General features: G+C 39.4%; 1 protein-coding gene across 1 annotated transcript in view; it reads left to right on the forward strand.

Moving 5' to 3' along the window:
* The window catches only part of LOC309558730 (dynein axonemal heavy chain 11-like), a gene marked incomplete at both ends in the record, with an annotated part of 1,130,439 nt that overhangs the window by 850,801 nt on the left and 258,724 nt on the right, over positions 1–20,914 (forward strand). The window contains 2 exons of the mRNA XM_082261779.1: positions 9,756–9,920; positions 20,001–20,141. Coding sequence (XP_082117905.1) covers positions 9,756–9,920; positions 20,001–20,141 — 306 coding nt within the window. The remainder of the gene's footprint in view (positions 1–9,755; positions 9,921–20,000; positions 20,142–20,914) is intronic.

Here is a 20,914-nt window from a genome sequence, read left to right on the forward strand (position 1 = left end):
AAGGTGAGTACACCCCTCGCCATTTTGTAAATATTTAATAATATCCTGTCATGTGACAACACTGAAGAAATTACACTTTGCTACAATATAAAGTAGAGAATGTACAGCTTGTATTACAGTGTACATTTGCTGTCCCAACAAAATAACTCAACACACAGCCATTAATGTCTAAACTGCTGGCAACAAAAGTGAGTACACCCCTAAGTGAAAATGTCCAAATTGGGCCCAATTAGCCATTTTCCCTCCCCGGTGTCATGTGACTTGTTAGTGTTACAATGTCTCAGGTGTGAATGGGGAGCAAGTGTTTTAAATTTTTGTGTTATTGCTCTCAATCTCCCATACTGGTCACTGGAAGTTCAACATGGCACTTCATGGCAAAGGATCTGAAAAAAGAATTGTTGCTCTACATGAAATTGGCCTAGGCTATAAGAAGATTGCCATACCATTAAACTGAGCTGCAGCACGGTGGCCAAGACCCTACAGCAGTTTAACAGGACAGGTTACACTCAGAACAGGCCTCGCCATGGTCCACCAAAGAAGTTGAGTGCACATGCTCAACGTCATTTCCAGAGGTTGCTTTTGGGAAATAGACGCATGAGTGCTATCAAATTAGTCTGCATGGCTGTTGTCCCAGAAGGAAACCTATTGTAAAGATGATGCACAAGAAAGCCCGCAAACAGTTGCTGAAGACAAGCAGACTAAGGAGATGGATTACTGGAACCATGTCCTGTGGTCTGATGCGACCAAGATAAACTTATTTGGTTCAGATGGTGTAAAGCATGTGTGGCGGCAACCAGGTGAGGAGTACAAAAACAAATGTGCCTTGCCTACAGTCAAGCATAGTGGTGTGAGTGTCATGGTCATGGTCTGGGGCTGCTGGCACTGGGGAGCTACAGTTCATTGAGGGAATCATGAATACCAACATACCAACATGTACTGCGACATACTGAAGCAGAGCATAATCCCCTCCCTTTGGAGACTGAGCCGCAGGGCATTATACTAACATGATAAAGAACCCCAAACACACCTCCAAGACGACCACTGCCTTGCTAAAGAAGCTGAGGGTAAAGGTGATGGACTGTCCAAGCATGTCTCCAGACCTAAACCCTATTGAGCATCTGTGGGGCATTCTTAAATGGAAGGTGGAGGAGCGCAAGGTCTCTAACATCCACCAGCTCTGTGATGTCATTGTGGAGGAGTGGAAGAGGACTCCAGTGACAACCTGTGAAGCTCTGGTGAACTCCATGTACAAAAGGGTTAAGGCAGTGCTGGAAAATAATGGTGGCCACACACAACATTGACACTTTGGTCCCAGTTTGGACATTTTAACTTAGGGGTGTACTCACTTTTGTTGCCAGCAGTTTAGACATTAATGGCAGTGTACTGAGTTATTTTGAGGGGGCAGCAAATTTACACTGTTATACAAGCTGTACACTCACTACTTCACATTGTAGCAAAGTGTAATTTCTTCAGTGTTGTCACATGAAAAGATATAATAAAATATTTACAAAAATGTTAGCGGGGGGACGTGTGAGATACTGTATATATATATATATATATATATATATATATATATATATATATATACAGTTCCTTGCGAAAGTATTCGGCCCCCTTGAACTTTGCAACCTTTTGCCACATATCAGGCTTCAAACATAAAGATATAAAACTGTAATTTTTCGTGAAGAATCAACAAGTGGGACACAATCATGAAGTGGAACAAAATTTATTGGATATTTCAAACTTTGTTAACAAATAAAAAACGGAAAAATTGGGCGTGCAAAATTATTCAGCCCCTTTACTTTCAGTGCAACAAACTCTCTCCAGAAGTTCAGTGAGGATCTCTGAATGATGCAATGTTTACCTAAATGACTAATGATGATAAATAGAATCCACCTGTGTGTAATCAAGTCTCCGTATAAATGCACCTGCACTGTGATAGTCTCAGAGGTCGCAGAGAACATCATGAAGAACAAGGAACACACCGGGCAGGTCCGAGATACTGTTGTGGAGAAGTTTAAAGCCGGATTTGGATACAAAAAGATTTCCCAAGCGTTAAACATCTCAAGGAGCACTGTGCAAGCGATAATCTTGAAATGGAAGGAGTATCAGACCACTGCAAATCTACGAAGACCTGGCCGTCCCTCTAAACTTTCAGCTCATACAAGGAGAAGACTGATCAGAGATGCAGCCAAGAGGCCCATGATCACTCTGGATGAACTGCAGAGATCTACAGCTGAGGTGGGAGACTCTGTCCATAGGACAACAATCAGTCGTATACTGCACAAATCTGGCCTTTACGGAAGAGTGGCAAGAAGAAAGCCATTTCTTAAAGATATCCATAAAAAGTGTCATTTAAAGTTTTCCACAAGCCACCTGGGAGACACACCAAACATGTGGAAGAAGGTGCTCTGGTCAAATGAAACCAAAATCGAACTTTTTGGCAACAATGCAAAACGTTATCTTTGGCGTAAAAGCAACACAGCTCATCACCCTGAACACACCATCCCCACTGTCAAACATGGTGGTGGCAGCATCATGCTTTGGGCCTGCTTTTCTTCAGCAGGGACAGGGAAGATGGTTAAAATTGATGGGAAGATGGATGGAGTCAAATACAGGACCATTCTGGAAGGAAACCTGATGGAGTCTGCAAAAGACCTGAGACTGGGATGGAGATTTGTCTTCCAACAAGACAATGATCCAAAACATAAAGCAAAATCTACAATGGAATGGCTCACAAATAAACATATCCAGGTGTTAGAATGGCCAAGTCAAACTCCAGACCTAAATCCAATCGAGAATCTGTGGAAAGAACTGAAAACTGCTGTTCACAAACGCTCTCCATCCAACCTCACTGAGCTCGAGCTGTTTTGCAAGGACGAATGGGCGAAAATTTCAGTCTCTCGATGTGCAAAACTGATAGAGACATACCCCAAGCGACTTACAGCTGTAATCGCAGCAAAAGGTGGAGCTACAAAGTATTAACTTAAGGGGGCTGAATAATTTTGCACGCCCAATTTTTCTGTTTTTTATTTGTTAAAAAAGTTTGAAATATCCAATACATTTTGTTCCACTTCATGATTGTGTCCCACTTGTTGTTGATTCTTCACAAAAAATTACAGTTTTATATCTTTATGTTTGAAGCCTGAAATGTGGCAAAAGGTCGCAAAGTTCAAGGGGGCCAAATACTTTCGCAAGGCACTGTATATATATATATTAACTGTAGGCAGGACACACTTGTTTTTGCACTCCTCCCCTGGTTACCGCCACACACGCTTGACACTATCTGAACTAAATACATTTAGAAGAGGCTTCCTTCTGGGACAACAGCCACGCATACCAATTTGATGCAATGTGCGGCGTATGGTTTGGCCACTGACAGGCTGACCCCCCACCCCTTCAACCTCTGCAACAATGCTGGCAGCACTCATATGTCTATTTTCCAAAGACAATCTCTGGATATGATGTTGAGCACATGCACTCAACTCCTTTGGTCAACCATGGCGAGGCCTGTTCTGAGTGGAACCTGTCCTGTTAAACGGCTGTATGGTCTTGGCCACTGTGCTGCAGCTCAGTTTCAGGGTCTTGCCAATCTTCTTATAGCCTAGGCCATCTTTATGTAGAGCAACAATTCTTTTTTTCAGATCCTCAGAGAGTTCTTTGTCATGAGGGGCCATGTTGAACTTCCAGTAACCAGAATGAGAGAGTGAGAGCTATAACACCAAATTTAACACATCTACTCCCCATTCACACCTGAGACCTTGTAACACTAACGAGTCACATGACACCGGGGATGAAAAATAGCTAATTGGGCCCAATTTGGACATTTTCACTTAGGAGTGTACTCACTTTTGTTGCCAGAGATTTAAACAATAATGGCTGTGTGTTGAGTTATTTTGAGGTGACAGCAATTTTACACTGTTATACAAGCTGTACACTCACTACTTTACATTGTAGCAAAGTGTCATTTCTTCAGTGTTGTCACATGAAAAGATAAAATAAAATATTTACAAAAAATGTGAGGGGCGTACTCACTTTTGTGAGATATTGTGTACACATATATATATATATATATATATATATATATATATACTGTATATATATATATATATATATATATATATATATATATATATATATATAAAATATCTCACAGAAGTGAGTACACCCCTCACATTTTTGTAAATATTTTAGTTTATCTTTTCATGTGACAACACTGAAGAAATTACACTTTGCTACAATGTAAAGTAGAGAATGTACAGCTTGTATAACAGTGTAAAATTGATGTCCCCTCAAAATAACTCAACACACAGCCATTATTGTTTAAACCTCTGGCAACAAAAGTGAGTACACCCCTAAGTGAAAATTTCCAAATTGGGCCCAATTAGCTATTTTTCATCCCCGGTGTCATGTGACTCGTTAGTGTTACAAGGTCTCAGGTGTGAATGGGGAGTAGATGTGTTAAATTTGGTGTTATAGCTCTCTCTCTCTCATACTGGTCACTGGAAGTTCAACATGGCCCCTCATGACAAAGAACTCTCTGAGGATCTGAAAAAAAGAATTATTGCTCTACATAAAGATGGCCTAGGATATAGGAAGATTGCCAAGACCCTGAAACTGAGCTGCAGCACAGTGGCAAAAAACAAACAGCCGTTTAAAAGGACAGGTTCCACTCAGAACTGGCCTTGCCATGGTCGACCAAAGAAGTTGAGTGCACATGCTCAGCGTCATATCCAGAGGTTGTCTTTGGGAAATAGACATATGAGTGCTGCCAGCATTGCAGCAGAGGTTGAAGGGGTGGGGGGTTCAGCCTGTCAGTGCTCAGACCATACACTGCACACTGCATCAAATTGGTCTGCATGGCTGTCGTCTCAGACGGAACACAAGGGGAGAGAACCACAAGCGCCGATCTGAGTGTAGCATAAAAAACTTTAATGTGGGATAAAAGCAATGTTCCTTACAAAAGTAGCGTGAATGCAGGCATCAAAAACATGATAAGGAGGTCCTGTGCATCTGGCATCCAGGGGGTCCCTCTGACAGGCAGGCAGGGGACTGTCCAGGTCCATGGGCTGCAGTAGGTTCGCTGGTCCGCGCGTAGAGGGGCCATGATGTCACTTCCAGGATGCAGAGCATCAGACAAACGGCGACGCATTGCGGAGCATGCGCTTCTTCTTCAGGCCTGAAAAAAACAAAAATGCTCAATGCTGTTTTTACTTGCGGAATTGATTTATATAAAGATGCAAATATGGATGGAACTCTGCTTTAAAAGTTAGATAAAAGAGCTGCACTTACCCTTACAAATACAGTGAATACCCTAAATGAATGAAAATCAAGTGCAATGTGCATCCACTATACATTAGAAAAAAATAAATCACATACTGTAAGATTAAAGTGCCTAAACATAAAAAGTGCTTCACAAAAGTGTCTAAATAAAGTCCATCAGAAAGGGCTCCAAATCTTCGACTTATAAACTTGCATCAGTTCCTCAGGTGACTGTCCCTTTAAGGAAGTGCTTTGTGTAGCCAAAACTGCCACCATAACAATCTTCCATCTCTGATCCCCCACTGGAGTATGGACTCACATGTAAGAGTTGAGCCCCTAAGCATATACTGAGGTTTAATGTAGCGTGGTGTCACAGTCCAGTCCTTATGAACGTCCTATCTTAAAAAATCAACTTTGCTAATTCATGAAGAAGCCTAGTAATAACCAGTATTCCTGCAGGCCCAGAACAGTGTTGAAATGTCCCCTCGCACACAGGAGGTGTGGAGTAGCGGGAACTGTGTGTGAAGTGGCAGGTATTGGCTGAATGCCTCCCCGCATGTATGCCATGTGGGGTGGTTGGAGATGTGCGGGGAGCAGAGGGGAAAGCTTGGTGCTGTGACAAAGGTCCCCCTGTCTAGCTTGCAAAGAGTGGTCCCAGTCAGTGTCTGTGTCTTATTTCAAAAAAAATAATACAAAGGTAATTGTAGATGATTTCCTCCTAACCCTCTTGTCTTGCATCATATTGTAATTGTATTGTCTCTCTTGTAATGCACTGTGAAAACTGTTAGCGCTGTATAAATCCCATATTATAACAATGGCTTGTAGTTACAAAACTTTGGCACCAAACTTGAATTTATGATAACAGTAGAACAAATAAACTACAGAGTAGAGCTGTAGCCCAGGCAGAGGGAAGAAAAGATAGGGCAAGGTAAAGAACAATCTCATTACGGATTCAAAGGTTTTGCTCATAATGAATACTTTGGAAGTTTGGTGCTTTATTCTGGAGCTGTCTTTGCTTCATTTGTTTAAAACCTAAAGGATTGTGGGAAGTGGGAACTGAGATGAATAAGACTGATAATACTTCTTTCTTGTTTTGGGACTTAAATAAGAGGTTCAACACACATGTTCAAGATTTCCTACTTCTAAACAATGGCAGATTAACACAGATTTCATTACATAATTAAAGGCCAAGTTCATTTTTTATAAATAATTCAAGCACATATGTGTTGCAGGGAAGAACTGTACATTTATTTTTTTTCACAGGAACCAGCAAAGCATTGCACCCACGTTCGGTGGATCATAGGTGCAATGCCAGGCTCCTGAAGACTCTCCATCTGGCTCTTTGCCCACCTCTGTATGGTCTTTCAGTTGGAGAGCTGAAGGAAGCGTCAATGGGTTACAAGTGTGCAGATTACCACACTGAAATTCTATTGAGATCTACAAGTCTGTCTGCTGTGGTGGTAGACTAAACTTGTAGTTCCTTTCACAGACCTCTGTGAATGAAAGATGTGGCTGGAGTCCTGCAATGCCGCATTGATTTGAAATTTGACAGCTGCTGCGTGGGATGTACTTTGTTTGCATCATGTTGCTAACGGTGGAGTTAGCCTTTTGAGTAAAGCAGTGTGTTAGGCTATAAAAATAAAAAATCCTTAGCCATGTAGTGTCCTACTTACACTGAGAGTGGAACGATGCTCTAGGGCAGGTTTCAGCAACCTTTTCCTCATTAAGGGCTGATTTATTTTAAAAAATCCCTTTGAGGATGTCTCCGCATTCATGCAAGCTCAACAAATAATTCCCATAATATTTGTAATATGTGTAATTGTTTCCTTGTTGCCTTTGCCAAAGGAGCGTAACAAAGCATATCATTCAATCCTTTTAGAAAAATAGCTTAAGAACATTCGACCATGAGAGTTAATGGGCTAAGAATATTTGACCATCACCGGACATAATATGAGAGAGAATTCTGCACAGTGTGCAGTGTATGGAAAGTCTTGGGCAAATGGCTGAACAAAAGGGAGTTCAGCCAAACATACCTCTACCTGCAGAGTGAAGTGAAACATTTAGCAATGGTGTTATTACCACTGCTAACTGTGACAGACTCCTCCTGGTTGTTTGGGAGCTGGCAAGCACCGGCGTCCTAAAAAGTGATTCGTCCCCGAACGGGACATTCAGGATTTGCCAACTGTCAGGTGAATCTAAACAAACAGGCAGGGATATTATAAAAAAAAAAAAAAAAAAAAAAAAACTGTGTGAGCCACAACATTAATACCAGATCGTTTAGGCCTGGTATGGATTTTAAGGGCACCCTCTGGAAAAAAACAAAATCAAACGCACGAGGCCCCTACAAATTCCATACCAGACACTTCTAGTCTGATATGGATTTTAAGGGAGGAATAAGCCCACTAAAAAAAAACGTGGTTCTCCCCAAAATCCTAACTCAACCCTTCTCTGAGCATGCAGCCTGGGTGGTCAGGAATGGGGGAACCATACCAGGCCACATGCCTTCATCCTGGGGGGGGGGGGGGGTAACTTGCCAGGGACATCCTCTGGCAAAACACCTTTTCCTCATGTTGATGAGGAGGTTTTTGTACAATAAACTCTATGACCAGTCTTCAGAATGTGTGCTTTAAGCCCTTGGTGACCAGTCTCTAATATGTGTGCATTAACCCTTTGGTGACAAGCCTCCAGTGCATGTGCATTAAACTCTCAATTACCACCCTGCAGTGTATAGGCAGTAACTCTTTAGTGATCAGTCCCTATAATATGTACATTAACATTCATTAATCAGTCTCAAGTATGCATGCATTAACCCCTCAGTGACTAGCTTATGTAAATGAAACCTGACTGGCTGATAAGCTACTGTGTCTTGAAGGTTCTACCTAAGCTGCAAGCTAAGCCCGCAATCACTGGAGGGAATGTAAAGCAGAGTTCCAGATGTTATTGTGTTTATTAAAAGTCAGCTGCTACAAAAATTGTAGCTCCTGACTTATAATAAACACACACTCACCTGTCCCATGGTCTAGCAATGCAGCTGCCCGAAGCCTCACTCCTCTCCCTCTTCTCTCTGTGGCGCCAGGATCACTAGGGCATCACTAGTGTGGACACTTGGCTATGACAGCCGAGCCGCGCTGCGCGTCCTGAATGGCTGGGCAATCTTCTGGGACCTGTGATGTGTCCCAGAAGATTTCAGTTAGGGAGGGTGTGACTGTACACACCATCACTGGGAGTGAAAGACAGATACTTAATGGACACTGAGAAAATGGTTTGGATAACTTCAAATGGGAGAGTAATATTCATCAACAATATCTCTCAAGAAATATGAAGATTTAATTCCACTTTACACTGTGAGACCTATAGCCTGTTGCCATGATGTCTGTGGCTCCTAAATAATCAAAGCAATGCTTGTATGTGTATTCCATTTACTTCAATGTAGGAGATGGACAGACTGTCACTGGCAGGCTCTCCCTATTACCTGTCTATTAAGGTGGAATGTGGATTGTGCTAAGTGTGTCTGTTCCATTGTTAAATGTTAATGACCTCACATTGTTTCTGTCCAGGTGGCTAGATAATTAGTTCAGGCTAATTCTATTTCTGTATACAATTTCATCTGCATATGATAATGTAATCAGGCAACCCCTGACCTGCATGTAGTAATCTGATCAGGATAGGGAGGTCCATGCTGTATATAAATTCTGTGTGACTGTTCAATAAAGAGAGATTCCAGTACAAGCTAAGTTGTCGGCTAGCTTTGTATGAAGCGGCTGTCAAAACTAGGTACCCACTCCCCCTCCCCCCAAAAAAATGACATGCCAAATGTGGCATGTCAGGGGGTCAGGGCTATTTAAAGCTGAAGTTCCATTTTTGGGTGGAATTCTGCTTTATGCACATGCTTTCTGTATATAGAGGATTTTCACATACACAAGTATATCTTGAACAAGCATGAGTTTAACATTTTTTATCTTTTATCTTTTTACATTACTACTATACCATGGCCTATGAGAGTGAAGATTTTGTACATACCTGTATGTGTAGTTATATGCAGTGTGTTTAGAGAACATACACATTTTAAATATTTTAATAAATATTGAGACGAGTGTCAGCCCATTATGCTAAAATTATCATCTATTTATGTTAAGATATTTTACATCTCAAATGCCTGTAATGAAGAAAAAAAAAGGACTTTATGGAATAAAAAAAAAAGGACTTTATGGAATAAAAAAAAAATATGCAAATTAACCAAAAAAGCATTCCCTGAAGTTTTTTTTTTTTTTCATGTAAATGGAGCAAATTACAAAATAAAATGGTCACTAGAATGTAGCTGATAGGGGCCTAAATTATACTCCCTTTTCTCTGTGGATATTAGCCCTGACCTTAAGCGCTTTAGAACTATTGTAAAATGTTGAATAATAAGGAAGATTAAAAGGTAGCAAAGTGTATTCCCATTGTTAGCGTGGTTTGAATTACAGGTCTAAAACTTGCCATTTTCTTTTCAGTCTGAACTCACAAAGCAACAAAATTATTTCAAAATTGAGTTGAAAATGCTTGAGGATGAATTACTGACACGCCTATCGGCAGCAGAAAGTCATTTCCTGGGGGACACACTCCTGGTGGAAAAACTGGAAACGACCAAACACACAGCAGCCGAAATAGAAATGAAGGTAAGTACAGCATTGTGATGAACTTGCTGTCTGTTTGGAAATATACAGCAGGATGTTAGAGATCAAAAACAATCTAACATGATAGAATGAGAATATTTTGTCAATAAGCTTTTGTCTAAGGTTTTGGGGATTTTTCTGTCTTTTGCAGTGCCAATCTGACTACATCATAGATGTATTAAATCTTAAAGTGTTACTAAACCTGACATTTTTTTTTTTGCATTGTTTGCATTCAGGTAAAAAAAAAAATCAGTTTCTCTGTGCCCCCCTTTCCCCTGTGTGAAGGGGAAGAGAGGGGAAAATAGATCAGCACTGTGCACGGCTGCATCTATTCTCCCCTTACTTTCTCTTCACACAGCATTCGAGCAGCAGCAGGAGCCATTGGCTCTTGCTGCTGTCAATCAGATGCAGTGATGAGGAAATGGGGGTGGACCTAAGTCCCACTGTGTAAGTCTATGGAGCGTGGCTCTATAGACACACAGGTCGGGAGCACGCAGACTACGCTCTGCCCATAGCCAGCAACTGGCTATGGTAGTCCTAAAAAGAAGAGGAGGAGCCTAGATCACCGCCAGGGACCCCAGAAGAGGAGGATCAGGGCCACTTTGTGCAAAACCCATGTACAGAGCAGGGAAGTATAACATGTTTGTTATGTTAAAAAAAATAATAATAATTGACTTTAGCAACACTTTAATACGTAGAGGCTGCACAGTGCTGCTTGGGTTGTCATGTATGCTAGAAAAGATTATCAATGTCACCTCTTTTTTTATTTGTGTGTATAAGGTTATTTAAGATGCAGCTCTGGGCAACAAGTAAACTGTATGTTACTTGTATTTTGCTCTAAATATTTTTTTTCTATGTGTGTCTTCAGATATATGTATTTTTTGTTCAGTTTGCATTCTTTGACCAGCAGGGCACTGTGCACGCACCTGTAACCCTGTGTAAGCTCCATGCTGGATAGTATCACAGCTAACACAGGGTTTACTTAGATAATGGCAGAAAAAGACCAGGTGGGCCATCAAGTCTCTCTTTCTTTTTTTTGTATCAACTTATGCCATCCAGGTCTTTTTGTGAGGTCAGGCACTAAACACTTGGCTTGCAATCACTATTCCAATTCATCACAAAGTTGTTCAACAAGGTTAAAGGGGTTGTAAAAGCTTAAGGCTTTTTGCATTCTATGCATGAAGGTAAAAAACCTTCTGTGTGCAGCAGCCCCCCTAATACCTACCTAAGCCCTATCACAATCCAGTGATGTGCACGAGAGCAGCAGCTCTCCCGTGTCTCTTCTTCCTCATTTACTGAGATAGCAGCAGGAGCCATTGGTTCCCACTACTGTCAATCACAGCCAGTATTGCATTGGATAGGGGAGGGGCTGAGCCAGGCTCCATGTGTGAATGGACACACAGAGCAGCAGGTCGGGAAGTTGCATGCTATGGTGGCACAGGGAGGAGGGGCCAGGAGTGCCAGCGATAGACCTGACAAGAGGAGGATGCTGCTCTCTGCAAAAACACTGCACAGAGCAGGTAAGTATGACATGTTTGTTATTAAAAAAAATGTCGTTAATATCATTTAGGCCAGGTTTACATATGTGCGGCCGCGGGTTCCAGCCTGGGGTCCGGTGCATTTCTGTTCACCGGTTCAGGTGCGATTTAGGTCCAAATTATTGCCTGAATTCACATCTTAGCCAGTCCCAAAAATGCACAGGAACCTTTTGGAATGCGTACCACGGTCGCCCCAGACATGTGTGAACCGGCTTCAATGAGAGCCGGTCACACTCGCCTGTCATGCGAATTGGATGAGGTCAAAACCACATCCAAATCACACATATGTGAACCCAGCCTTAAAGGTCAGAGCTATGTTCAGGCTACGTGAGTTCCCCTACACCAAACTCATGAAATCATGTCCTGATGGAGCTGGTTTTGTGCACAGGGGCATAGACAGGCTGGAACAGAAAAGGGCCTTCCCAAATGTTTGCCACAAAGATAAAGTGGTGCACAATTGTCAAAAATGGCTTCGTAGGTTGATGTATAACAATGGAGATTGCAAGGCTAGATCCTTAATTTTATGCACTTGGTTTTGGATGTCAGAAGAAATCATATAGGTGCCGATTGTCATGTATCCACAAACTTTAGGCCATATAAAATATTTTGAAAAAGAACTACGTTGTATCATCCAAATCTTTATGGATATCAACCTCCTATAATCCCCTGTGCAACAGCAGATAATGCTGCTGAGATGGAAGGGCAGCACTCTGAGCCAGCCAGAGCTCTATTGCTTTACATAAACATGCTTACAGGAGGGAACAGCAAAGGGATCACCTCATTAGTGCACTGCTGTTCCTTCATTGTGCAGTCACAGGCTGGGACCAGGCTGTATTTTTTACAGAAAACCTTTACTAAAACAAACTCCTACAGTCTTTGCACAGCACCTTACAGTTCATGCTTCTACCTCTATCTTTAGACATTTTCTGCAAATAGCCAATATGTCAGAGGGTGAAAGAGATAGATAGATAGATAGATAGATAGATAGATAGATAGATAGATAGATAGATAGATAGATAGATAGATAGATAGATAGATAGATAGATAGATAGATAGATAGATAGATAGATAGATAGATAGATAGATAGATAGATAGATAGATAGATAGATAGATAGATAGATAGATAGATAGATAGATAGATAGATAGATAGATAGATAGATAGATAGATAGATAGATAGATAGATAGATAGATAGATAGATAGATAGATAGATAGATAGATAGATAGATAGATAGATAGATAGATAGATAGATAGATAGATAGATAGATAGATAGATAGATAGATAGATAGATAGATAGATAGATAGATAGATAGATAGATAGATAGATAGATAGATAGATAGATAGATAGATAGATAGATAGATAGATAGATAGATAGATAGATAGATAGATAGATAGATAGATAGATAGATAGATAGATAGATAGATAGATAGATAAGATAGATAGCTTCCTCACTTTACAGTTTTGAGAACTGCAGTGGAAGATTTTGACATTAAGGGAATGAGGCAAATTTAAGAAGCATACCCAAAATCAGTGAAGCACTTCTCAATAAAAAAAAAAAATACCAAATGTTGTCTCAGAATGTGCATATATACAACAATGCATATAGATTATACAATCATCAAATAACATGTGCAGTAAATAAACAAAGAAATAAAAAAACGTAATAACAGTCCGATATGTTGTTCAATTTGGTTGTAAGTTTCCAGACAAAAACGGTTCCTGTGTCTCCAATAAAGATAAATCTTTCACAGTATCAGAAATCTTCCACCATGGACTACAAAGAATGTCATTCACGTGTCCAATCGGGTGTCTCCCCACCTGATTTTGGATTTTTTTATTTAAAAAGTAACAGATTTTTTGATGTAACATGCAATGACTCTGCCTCTATAGCAGTATTTTCCTGCGTGACTATTTTACTTTCCGAAGTAATTTGAGTTTTAACATTAAATCTATCAAATGACACTGACTTCAGTATCTACTATGTCTACCCAGTCTTATGACGAAAGTACTTGTAGATTTTTTTTTTCAGTTTATGATGACACATATCCAGCATCGTAACATCAAATTAGTGTTATTTTTGGACCTCGAATAGGACTAATTTTGATGCATGAGCCTAATTATATTCTCGGGTTAATTAGAACAATCTTCCTCACAAGGAAAAAGTAACATGTAACTTGAAAGAAATGTATTATCAAAAATTAAGAGGCATAGAAAGACTCACAATCATCCCTGATTAAAATCATACATCGGGGGACCCTGAGTTACGATGTTAAATCACCACAAACCTTGTTGACAAATTCAGCTTACAATAATTATGTTGATTTAACCTGCAAATATGTTTTGTATCTCTACAACTGTTGATATGTTTCATCTTGTACTTACCTGCAGTATAAGTTTGTCTTCTAAGCTAGAATGATCCCTTCCATAGAACTGTTACCTTCACTGTACAACAGTTATAGGTCCTCAATAGAAATTTTCTAATCATTTGGGGGAGCTACTGTAAAATGATTAAGATAAACCTGTAGTGGAAGAAACATGCTTGATGCCATTAACCTTTGCTTCTGAAAATGCTAGTCAACTCAGAAGCTTCGATATGCACACTGGCCATGCCCATAAGCAATTGTCTAGCATTCTCAACCAACTTCCCAATCCCTGCCATATAAATATATATTTATATATGCAGTAAACTATTGGCAGTAGGTTGCCTTGATTTGCTGTTGCTGGAGGTAAGACCCTCTTCTACTGGCCTAGGTCTGTGGTCATGTGATGGGCAGCACAGTGGCTAAATGTTTAGCACTTCTACCTAGCAGCCCCAGGGTCACCTGTTCGAATCCCAACAACACTACCTGCCTGGAGTTTGTATATTCTTCCTGTGCCTGCATGAGTTTCCTCCGAGTACTCCGTTTTCCTCCCACACTTCAATGACAAGCTGGTAGGTTAATTGGTTCCTGTCTAAATTGGCCCTAGTATATATATATGTATGAATGTGAGTTAGGGACCTTAGATTGTAAGCTCCTTGAGGGCAGGGACTGATGTGAATGTACAATATGTACTGTATAAGTAAAATGCTGCATATATTGACAGCACTATAAAAGTACCTGAAATATATAAATAAATAAATGTGATGCTGCAGGTCTTGAGTCTTCTTTTTTCTTTATCGTGGAGGAGGAGGGTCCTATTTTGTTTTTTTTGCCTGTCTGGGTGATATGGACACACAACTGTCTCTGACTACAGCGCTGAACCAACTGGTCATCATTCCCAGAAGAAGAGTCGGCATGGGAAGTTAGATATGTGTAGTCTGGCCAAAGGTGCAGTAACCACAAAGTGAAATAGCTGAAGGCTTTAGAAAATCCAGTCACACTGTCCAAAACTATATAATATAGTGGGTTTACAGAGGGTGAGTATATCTGAGCTCCCATGGTGGAATAATCATGGCAGCCTAACAAAACTACTGTATACTTTATAGCTAGCCTGAAGTAAACCTGCTACAATTAACCACTTAAGCCCCGGAAGATTTTACCCCCTTCCTGACCAGGGCCTATTTTGCGATTTGGCACTGCGCAACTTTAACGGACAATTGCGCGGTCGTGCGACGCTGTACCCAAACAAATTTGATGTCCTTTTTTTCCCATAAACAGAGCTTTCTTTTGGTGGTATTTGGTCACCTGTGCGATTTTTACTTTTTGCGCTATAAACAAAAAAAGAGCGTCAATTTGCAAAAATAACAATATTTTTCACATTTTTTTATATGAAATTCCCAAAAAAAAATGTAAAAATCAAAATTTTTTAACATTTTAGGCCAATTTGTTTTCTGCTACATATGTTTGGTAAAAAAAAAATCACAAAAAGTGTATTTTGATTGGTTTGCGCAAAAGTTATTGCGTTTACTAACTAAGGGAAAGATTTTTGTCATTTTTGTTGTTTTTTTTTTTAATGCGTAATGGCAGCGATCTGCGATTTTTTTTGCGGTACTGCGACATTGTGGCGGACAGATCGGACCCTTGACTGCTATACACATGCACTGTTACTGTAAAATGACACTGGCAGTGAAAGGGTTAACTTTTTTGAGAGGGAGGGGTTATGTGTGTCCCTAGGGGCATGATTCTAACTGTGATTGGCTGTGGCTTGAGGTGTATGAACAGTGATCAATGGTCCTACATAGTAGAACCGTATGATCACCATTCATACACAGGGGAGAATGACAGACGGCCTGTTTACATTAGCCGCCTGCCTTTCTCCCTCTCCACCCGATGTCCACCGGTCACACGCGCGGGAGCGGGAGCGCGCCTCCGGCGGCGCTTGCTTGCTTCCTAGACCCTCACAGGCTAGCGACGTAGCCCTGCGTCGCTCTGCCTGTGAGGGGCTGACTGCCGACGTAAATAGTTGTGCGGCAGTCGGCAAGTGGTTAAAGCTCCTTATTCCTCGTACACACAATCAGATAATCGTACGGAAAAAAAAAAATTGGAAATTGTTCGCATGATACTCTGATCGTTAGTACACAGCTTTCGACAGCTGATCATTTCGTCCAACAAAATCCGAAGGGACAAACGTGAAAACTTTTGTTGTACGATAGCCTAGCAAACGACAATCGTTTAATCAGTACAGTATGCGTCTGCTAAAAATCAATAGAAAAGACCACGCATGATCAGAAACACAAAAATAACCCGGAAAAATCCTGGCTGCCATTGTTTTTGTTTTGCACTATCTGATATGTAGCTACGCAAACAGGAAGCTTTTCCAGAATCGTAAGAAAAAAAATCATACGTTTAGTACGGATTATTGAATTCGATACTAGTATCATGCAACAAAATGCAAGCGATAAGTCACCCAATTATCTGATCGTGTGTACGAGGCATTACACTTTCACAAGTGATTTTAGTATAGGTTATTGAAATGACCCATCTCAATGTCTACATGGCTGGAGCAGGTAAGGGACTGCAATAAACTGCTAACATGTCTTTTTTAAGTAGCCTTTTACCTCTTTATAACCCTTCAATACTTCTATAGTTTCATTCACTCTGAATCTTCCCAGTTAACAATGCAAACAAAGTTAGCTGCTGCTTATTATTCAGAGTCACTGTTTGCTGCTTGACCTTCACTTTTTCAGACTGTTTATAGTCATAGCACATTTATTTGCAGAGGTTACAGAGCAATGAAGGAACTAAATTAACACCATTTATACTGTTTCTGAATATTTTGGAGCCAATTATGCATATTCCCCTAGACTTACGAGCATGAAATATGATTTCTAATATTCAGAGCATTGCAATGAATATTTCTGTCTGGCTTTGTGAACACAAGTGTTTTCTACAGCATTGCACGGTATTCATACATCCAGGAAAAAAAGATGAAGAGTTTGAATGGGAACACACCTTCATAGCCACTGGTGAATATCTTAACTAATTAAAAAAGATTTATTTACCTTAAAAATAGTGGTAGATGATGATTAAACAATAGCTTAATAAATACAGTATCTCACAAAAGTGAGTACAACCCTCACATTTTTGTAAATATTTTATTATATCTTTTCATGTGACAGTGCCAGCTGCATGAGTGCTGCCAGCACTGGCGAGCTACAGTTCATTGAGGGAACCATGAATGCCAACAAGTACTGTGACATACTGAAGCAGAGCATGATCTCCTCCCTTCGGAGACTGGGCCTCAGGGCAGTATTCCAACATAACAACCCCAAACACACTTCCAAGATAACCACTGCCTTGCTAAAGAAGCTGAGGGTAAAGGTGTTGGACTGGCCAGGCATTTCTCCAGATCCAGAGGAAGAGGACTCCAGTGGCAACCTGTGAAGTTCTGGTGAACTCCATGTCCAAGAGGGTTAAGGCAATGCTGGAAAATAATGGTGGCCACACAAAATATTGACACTTCTCCCAATTTCAACATTTTCACTTAGAGGTGTACTCACATTTGTTGCCAGTGGTTTAGACATTAATGGCTGTGTGTTGAGTTATTTTGAGAAGACAGCAGGTTTACACTGTTATACAAGCTGTACACTCACTACTTTACATTGTAGCATTTCTTCATTTCATTTCTTCAGTGAGATTTTGTAGATAGATAGATAGATAGATAGATAGATAGATAGATAGATAGATAGATAGATAGATAGATAGATAGATAGATAGATAGATAGATAGATAGATAGATAGATAGATAGATAGATAGATAGATAGATAGATAGATAGATAGATAGATAGATAGATAGATAGATAGATAGATAGATAGATAGATAGATAGATAGATAGATAGATAGATAGATAGATAGATAGATAGATAGATAGATAGATAGATAGATAGATAGATAGATAGATAGATAGATAGATAGATAGATAGATAGATAGATAGATAGATAGATAGATAGATAGATAGATAGATAGATAGATAGATAGATAGATAGATAGATAGATAGATAGATAGATAGATAGATAGATAGATAGATAGATAGATAGATAGATAGATAGATAGATAGATAGATAGATAGATAGATAGATAGATAGATAGATAGATAGATAGATAGATAGATAGATAGATAGATAGATAGATAGATAGATAGATAGATAGATAGATAGATAGATAGATAGATAGATAGATAGATAGATAGATAGATAGATAGATAGATAGATAGATAGATAGATAGATAGATAGATAGATAGATAGATAGATAGATAGATAGATAGATAGATAGATAGATAGATAGATAGATAGATGGATAGACAGAAAGACAGACAGATATATCAGTAACTCCTTCCCCTTGTGTCTTTTAGTATTACTTCAATTTTATCAGTAGCTCAGGGTGACCACACCTGACTATATTTGGAATAGGCATTACTAACTTGAGCAATGCTCGTAAAAAATCCAACAGCATAGAGGTTATCCAAAGATAGATAATGAGCACTTGTTTTGAGTCGCAAGCACTTTTAATAAAACGTGTCTGAAAATGTCTGTGAATGTTTGGCGGACTATAATGATGTACTATTTTATGTAGATCCTAATGCTGTATTCAGGGTTGTATGCTGTATCATCCATTCACTTGTTTATATTATAAAACAATAATATTAACATTAAAGCTGAACCTCAGTGTTACTTTCAGTCTTGTACAGTTGTGCAGGCTGCTTTCTATACTGAAATTGCATACTCTGATTTTAGTTCACGCTTTGAGCTTCTCACAGTGTGCATTACAAGCTGAAACAGTTTTCCTTGCTGGAGGATGCCCAGAGTCATCTAGCTTTTTCCTCTCCAGCCTTACTATCCCTGGTCTGCCCCTTCCATTCATTGGAATTTAGTTATTTCAATCATGGAGGCTAAGCAGTCTTATGCAAATAGATTCTGCTTAAAAACACACACTCCAGACTGAGATCCACCAATCAAGGCATTTTTTTATTTCCATAGTTGCTCCCAAGAGCAAGCCTCCTGCTTGCATCAAGTCTGAAAGCCAGGGATCAAACCTTACTTCTATTTATTCAAAATTGAAAAATATATTAAGGTATGGTTGATCATTGTTGTAGAACACCAGCTGTCTCATTCCATCACAAATCCCAAAATACAAGGATTATTCCTCATTCTAGAACAATGAGCATATCAGTCCTTTTCAGCCCAAAGGCCAGCTATACATCCAGATCCTCTGATGAATAGGACAGATACATAATATATTTAAACACATTGACATTACCATATAATACAACTTTTTCACTCTGATTAGTATTTTTATACACTCTGATTAGTATATTTCTGATTTGATATATAATCTCATTAGTATATAATCTCATTAGGCATCCTCAAGTTTTCCTTGCTGGAGGATGCCCAGAATCATCTAGCTTTTTTCTCTCCAGCCTTACTATCCCTGGTCTGCCTCTTCCATTCATTGGAATTTAGTTATTTCAATCATGGAGGCTAAGCAGTCTTATGCAAATAGATTCTGCTTAAAAACACCCACTCCAGACTGAGATCCACCAATCAAGGCATTTTGTTATTTCCATAGTTGCTCCCAAGAGCAAGCCTCCTGCTTGCATCAAGTCTGAAAGCCAGGGATCAAACCTTACTTCTATTTATTCAAAATTGAAAAATATATTAAGGTATGGTTGATCATTGTTGTAGAACACCAGCTGTCTCATTCCATCACAAATCCCAAAATACAAGGATTATTCCTCATTTTAGAACAATGGGCATATCAGTCCTTTTCAGCCCAAAGGCCAGCTATACATCCAGATCCTCTGATGAATAGGACAGATACATAATATATTTAAACACATTGACATTACCATATAATACAACTTTTTCACAATTAGTATTTTTATACACTCTGATTAGTATATTTCTGATTTGATATATAATCTCATTAGTATATATATGAAACCACATGCAACAAATAAAAAGTTTGGCACCAGCTAGATGAGCCACAAGTAATTTTATTAGCATCTCAGTACCAATATAGCTTTATAATGAAATGAAGCAGGGTTTTAGAAAGGACAAAAACTTTTTTTATTCTTTGTAATAAACTTTAAAGATTTTTTTTTTCTTTTGCACACAGGTACTAGAAGCCAAAGTCAATGAAGTGAAGATCAATGAAGCTCGGGAACATTATCGTCCTGTGGCTTCAAGAGCCTCTCTTCTCTACTTCATTATGAATGACTTGAAGAAAATCAGCCCCATGTACCAATTCTCTCTTAAGGTTGTAACAAAGGAATAGTCAATGTCTTATTGTAACTTTTGGCAAGCCATTAGGGATAGCCCCACCTAAAAGTTGCTTTATAAGAAAGCTGCTATAAGATTCTATCTATTCTGTACAGAGATTGCAGTAGTCCACATCTAACAACATAAAGGAACAAAATGAAATGATGTCAATAGCTTTGTCTCTGCGGGATTCTTGGAAATTACTGTGTGCTTACAAATATTTCTTCCCATTCTTCCAATTTTAAATATAGTATCTTCTCCTGACACATTTTACAATTTCATCAATGACTGTTATCAAAAAACCTTGTTTACAAAATAAGTTATATTTTATGATTAGTTTTTCTAAATGTTTAAATTTGCCAATTCACTTATACATGCAAATGGTATGCTGAGCAAGGCCCTGGCTGCTCATAGCTTGGATATTTCAACAGTGAGACTTCCATACCATAATTCCTATCTCTGTTCCTGTCCACTATGGAGTTCTAGGTGTTCCTGCCTACCTTTTCTTTTTCTACCACCCCCTGTTGCATTTTCCATAGTATACAAATAATAGCAAACATTCAACAAAAAATGAGAAACTTGCATTGTTGCCACAACAGGTGTGTAGTCCCAAGACCTCAAGTGCAGAGATCGCTTCAACAGAGTCCCTGTGAGAAGTAAGAAATTGTCAGGAGTTTCAACTACTCTATCTCCCAAAGTTTTGTTTGGCCTGACCATTTAAGGTTTTGCTCATAGCCTTTTGTCATAACTAGACATCAGCATAGGGCAAGT

The sequence above is a fragment of the Pelophylax lessonae genome (genome assembly GCF_965119305.1).
Source record: "Pelophylax lessonae genome assembly, chromosome: 6".
Classification (NCBI taxonomy): Eukaryota; Metazoa; Chordata; class Amphibia; order Anura; family Ranidae; genus Pelophylax; species Pelophylax lessonae.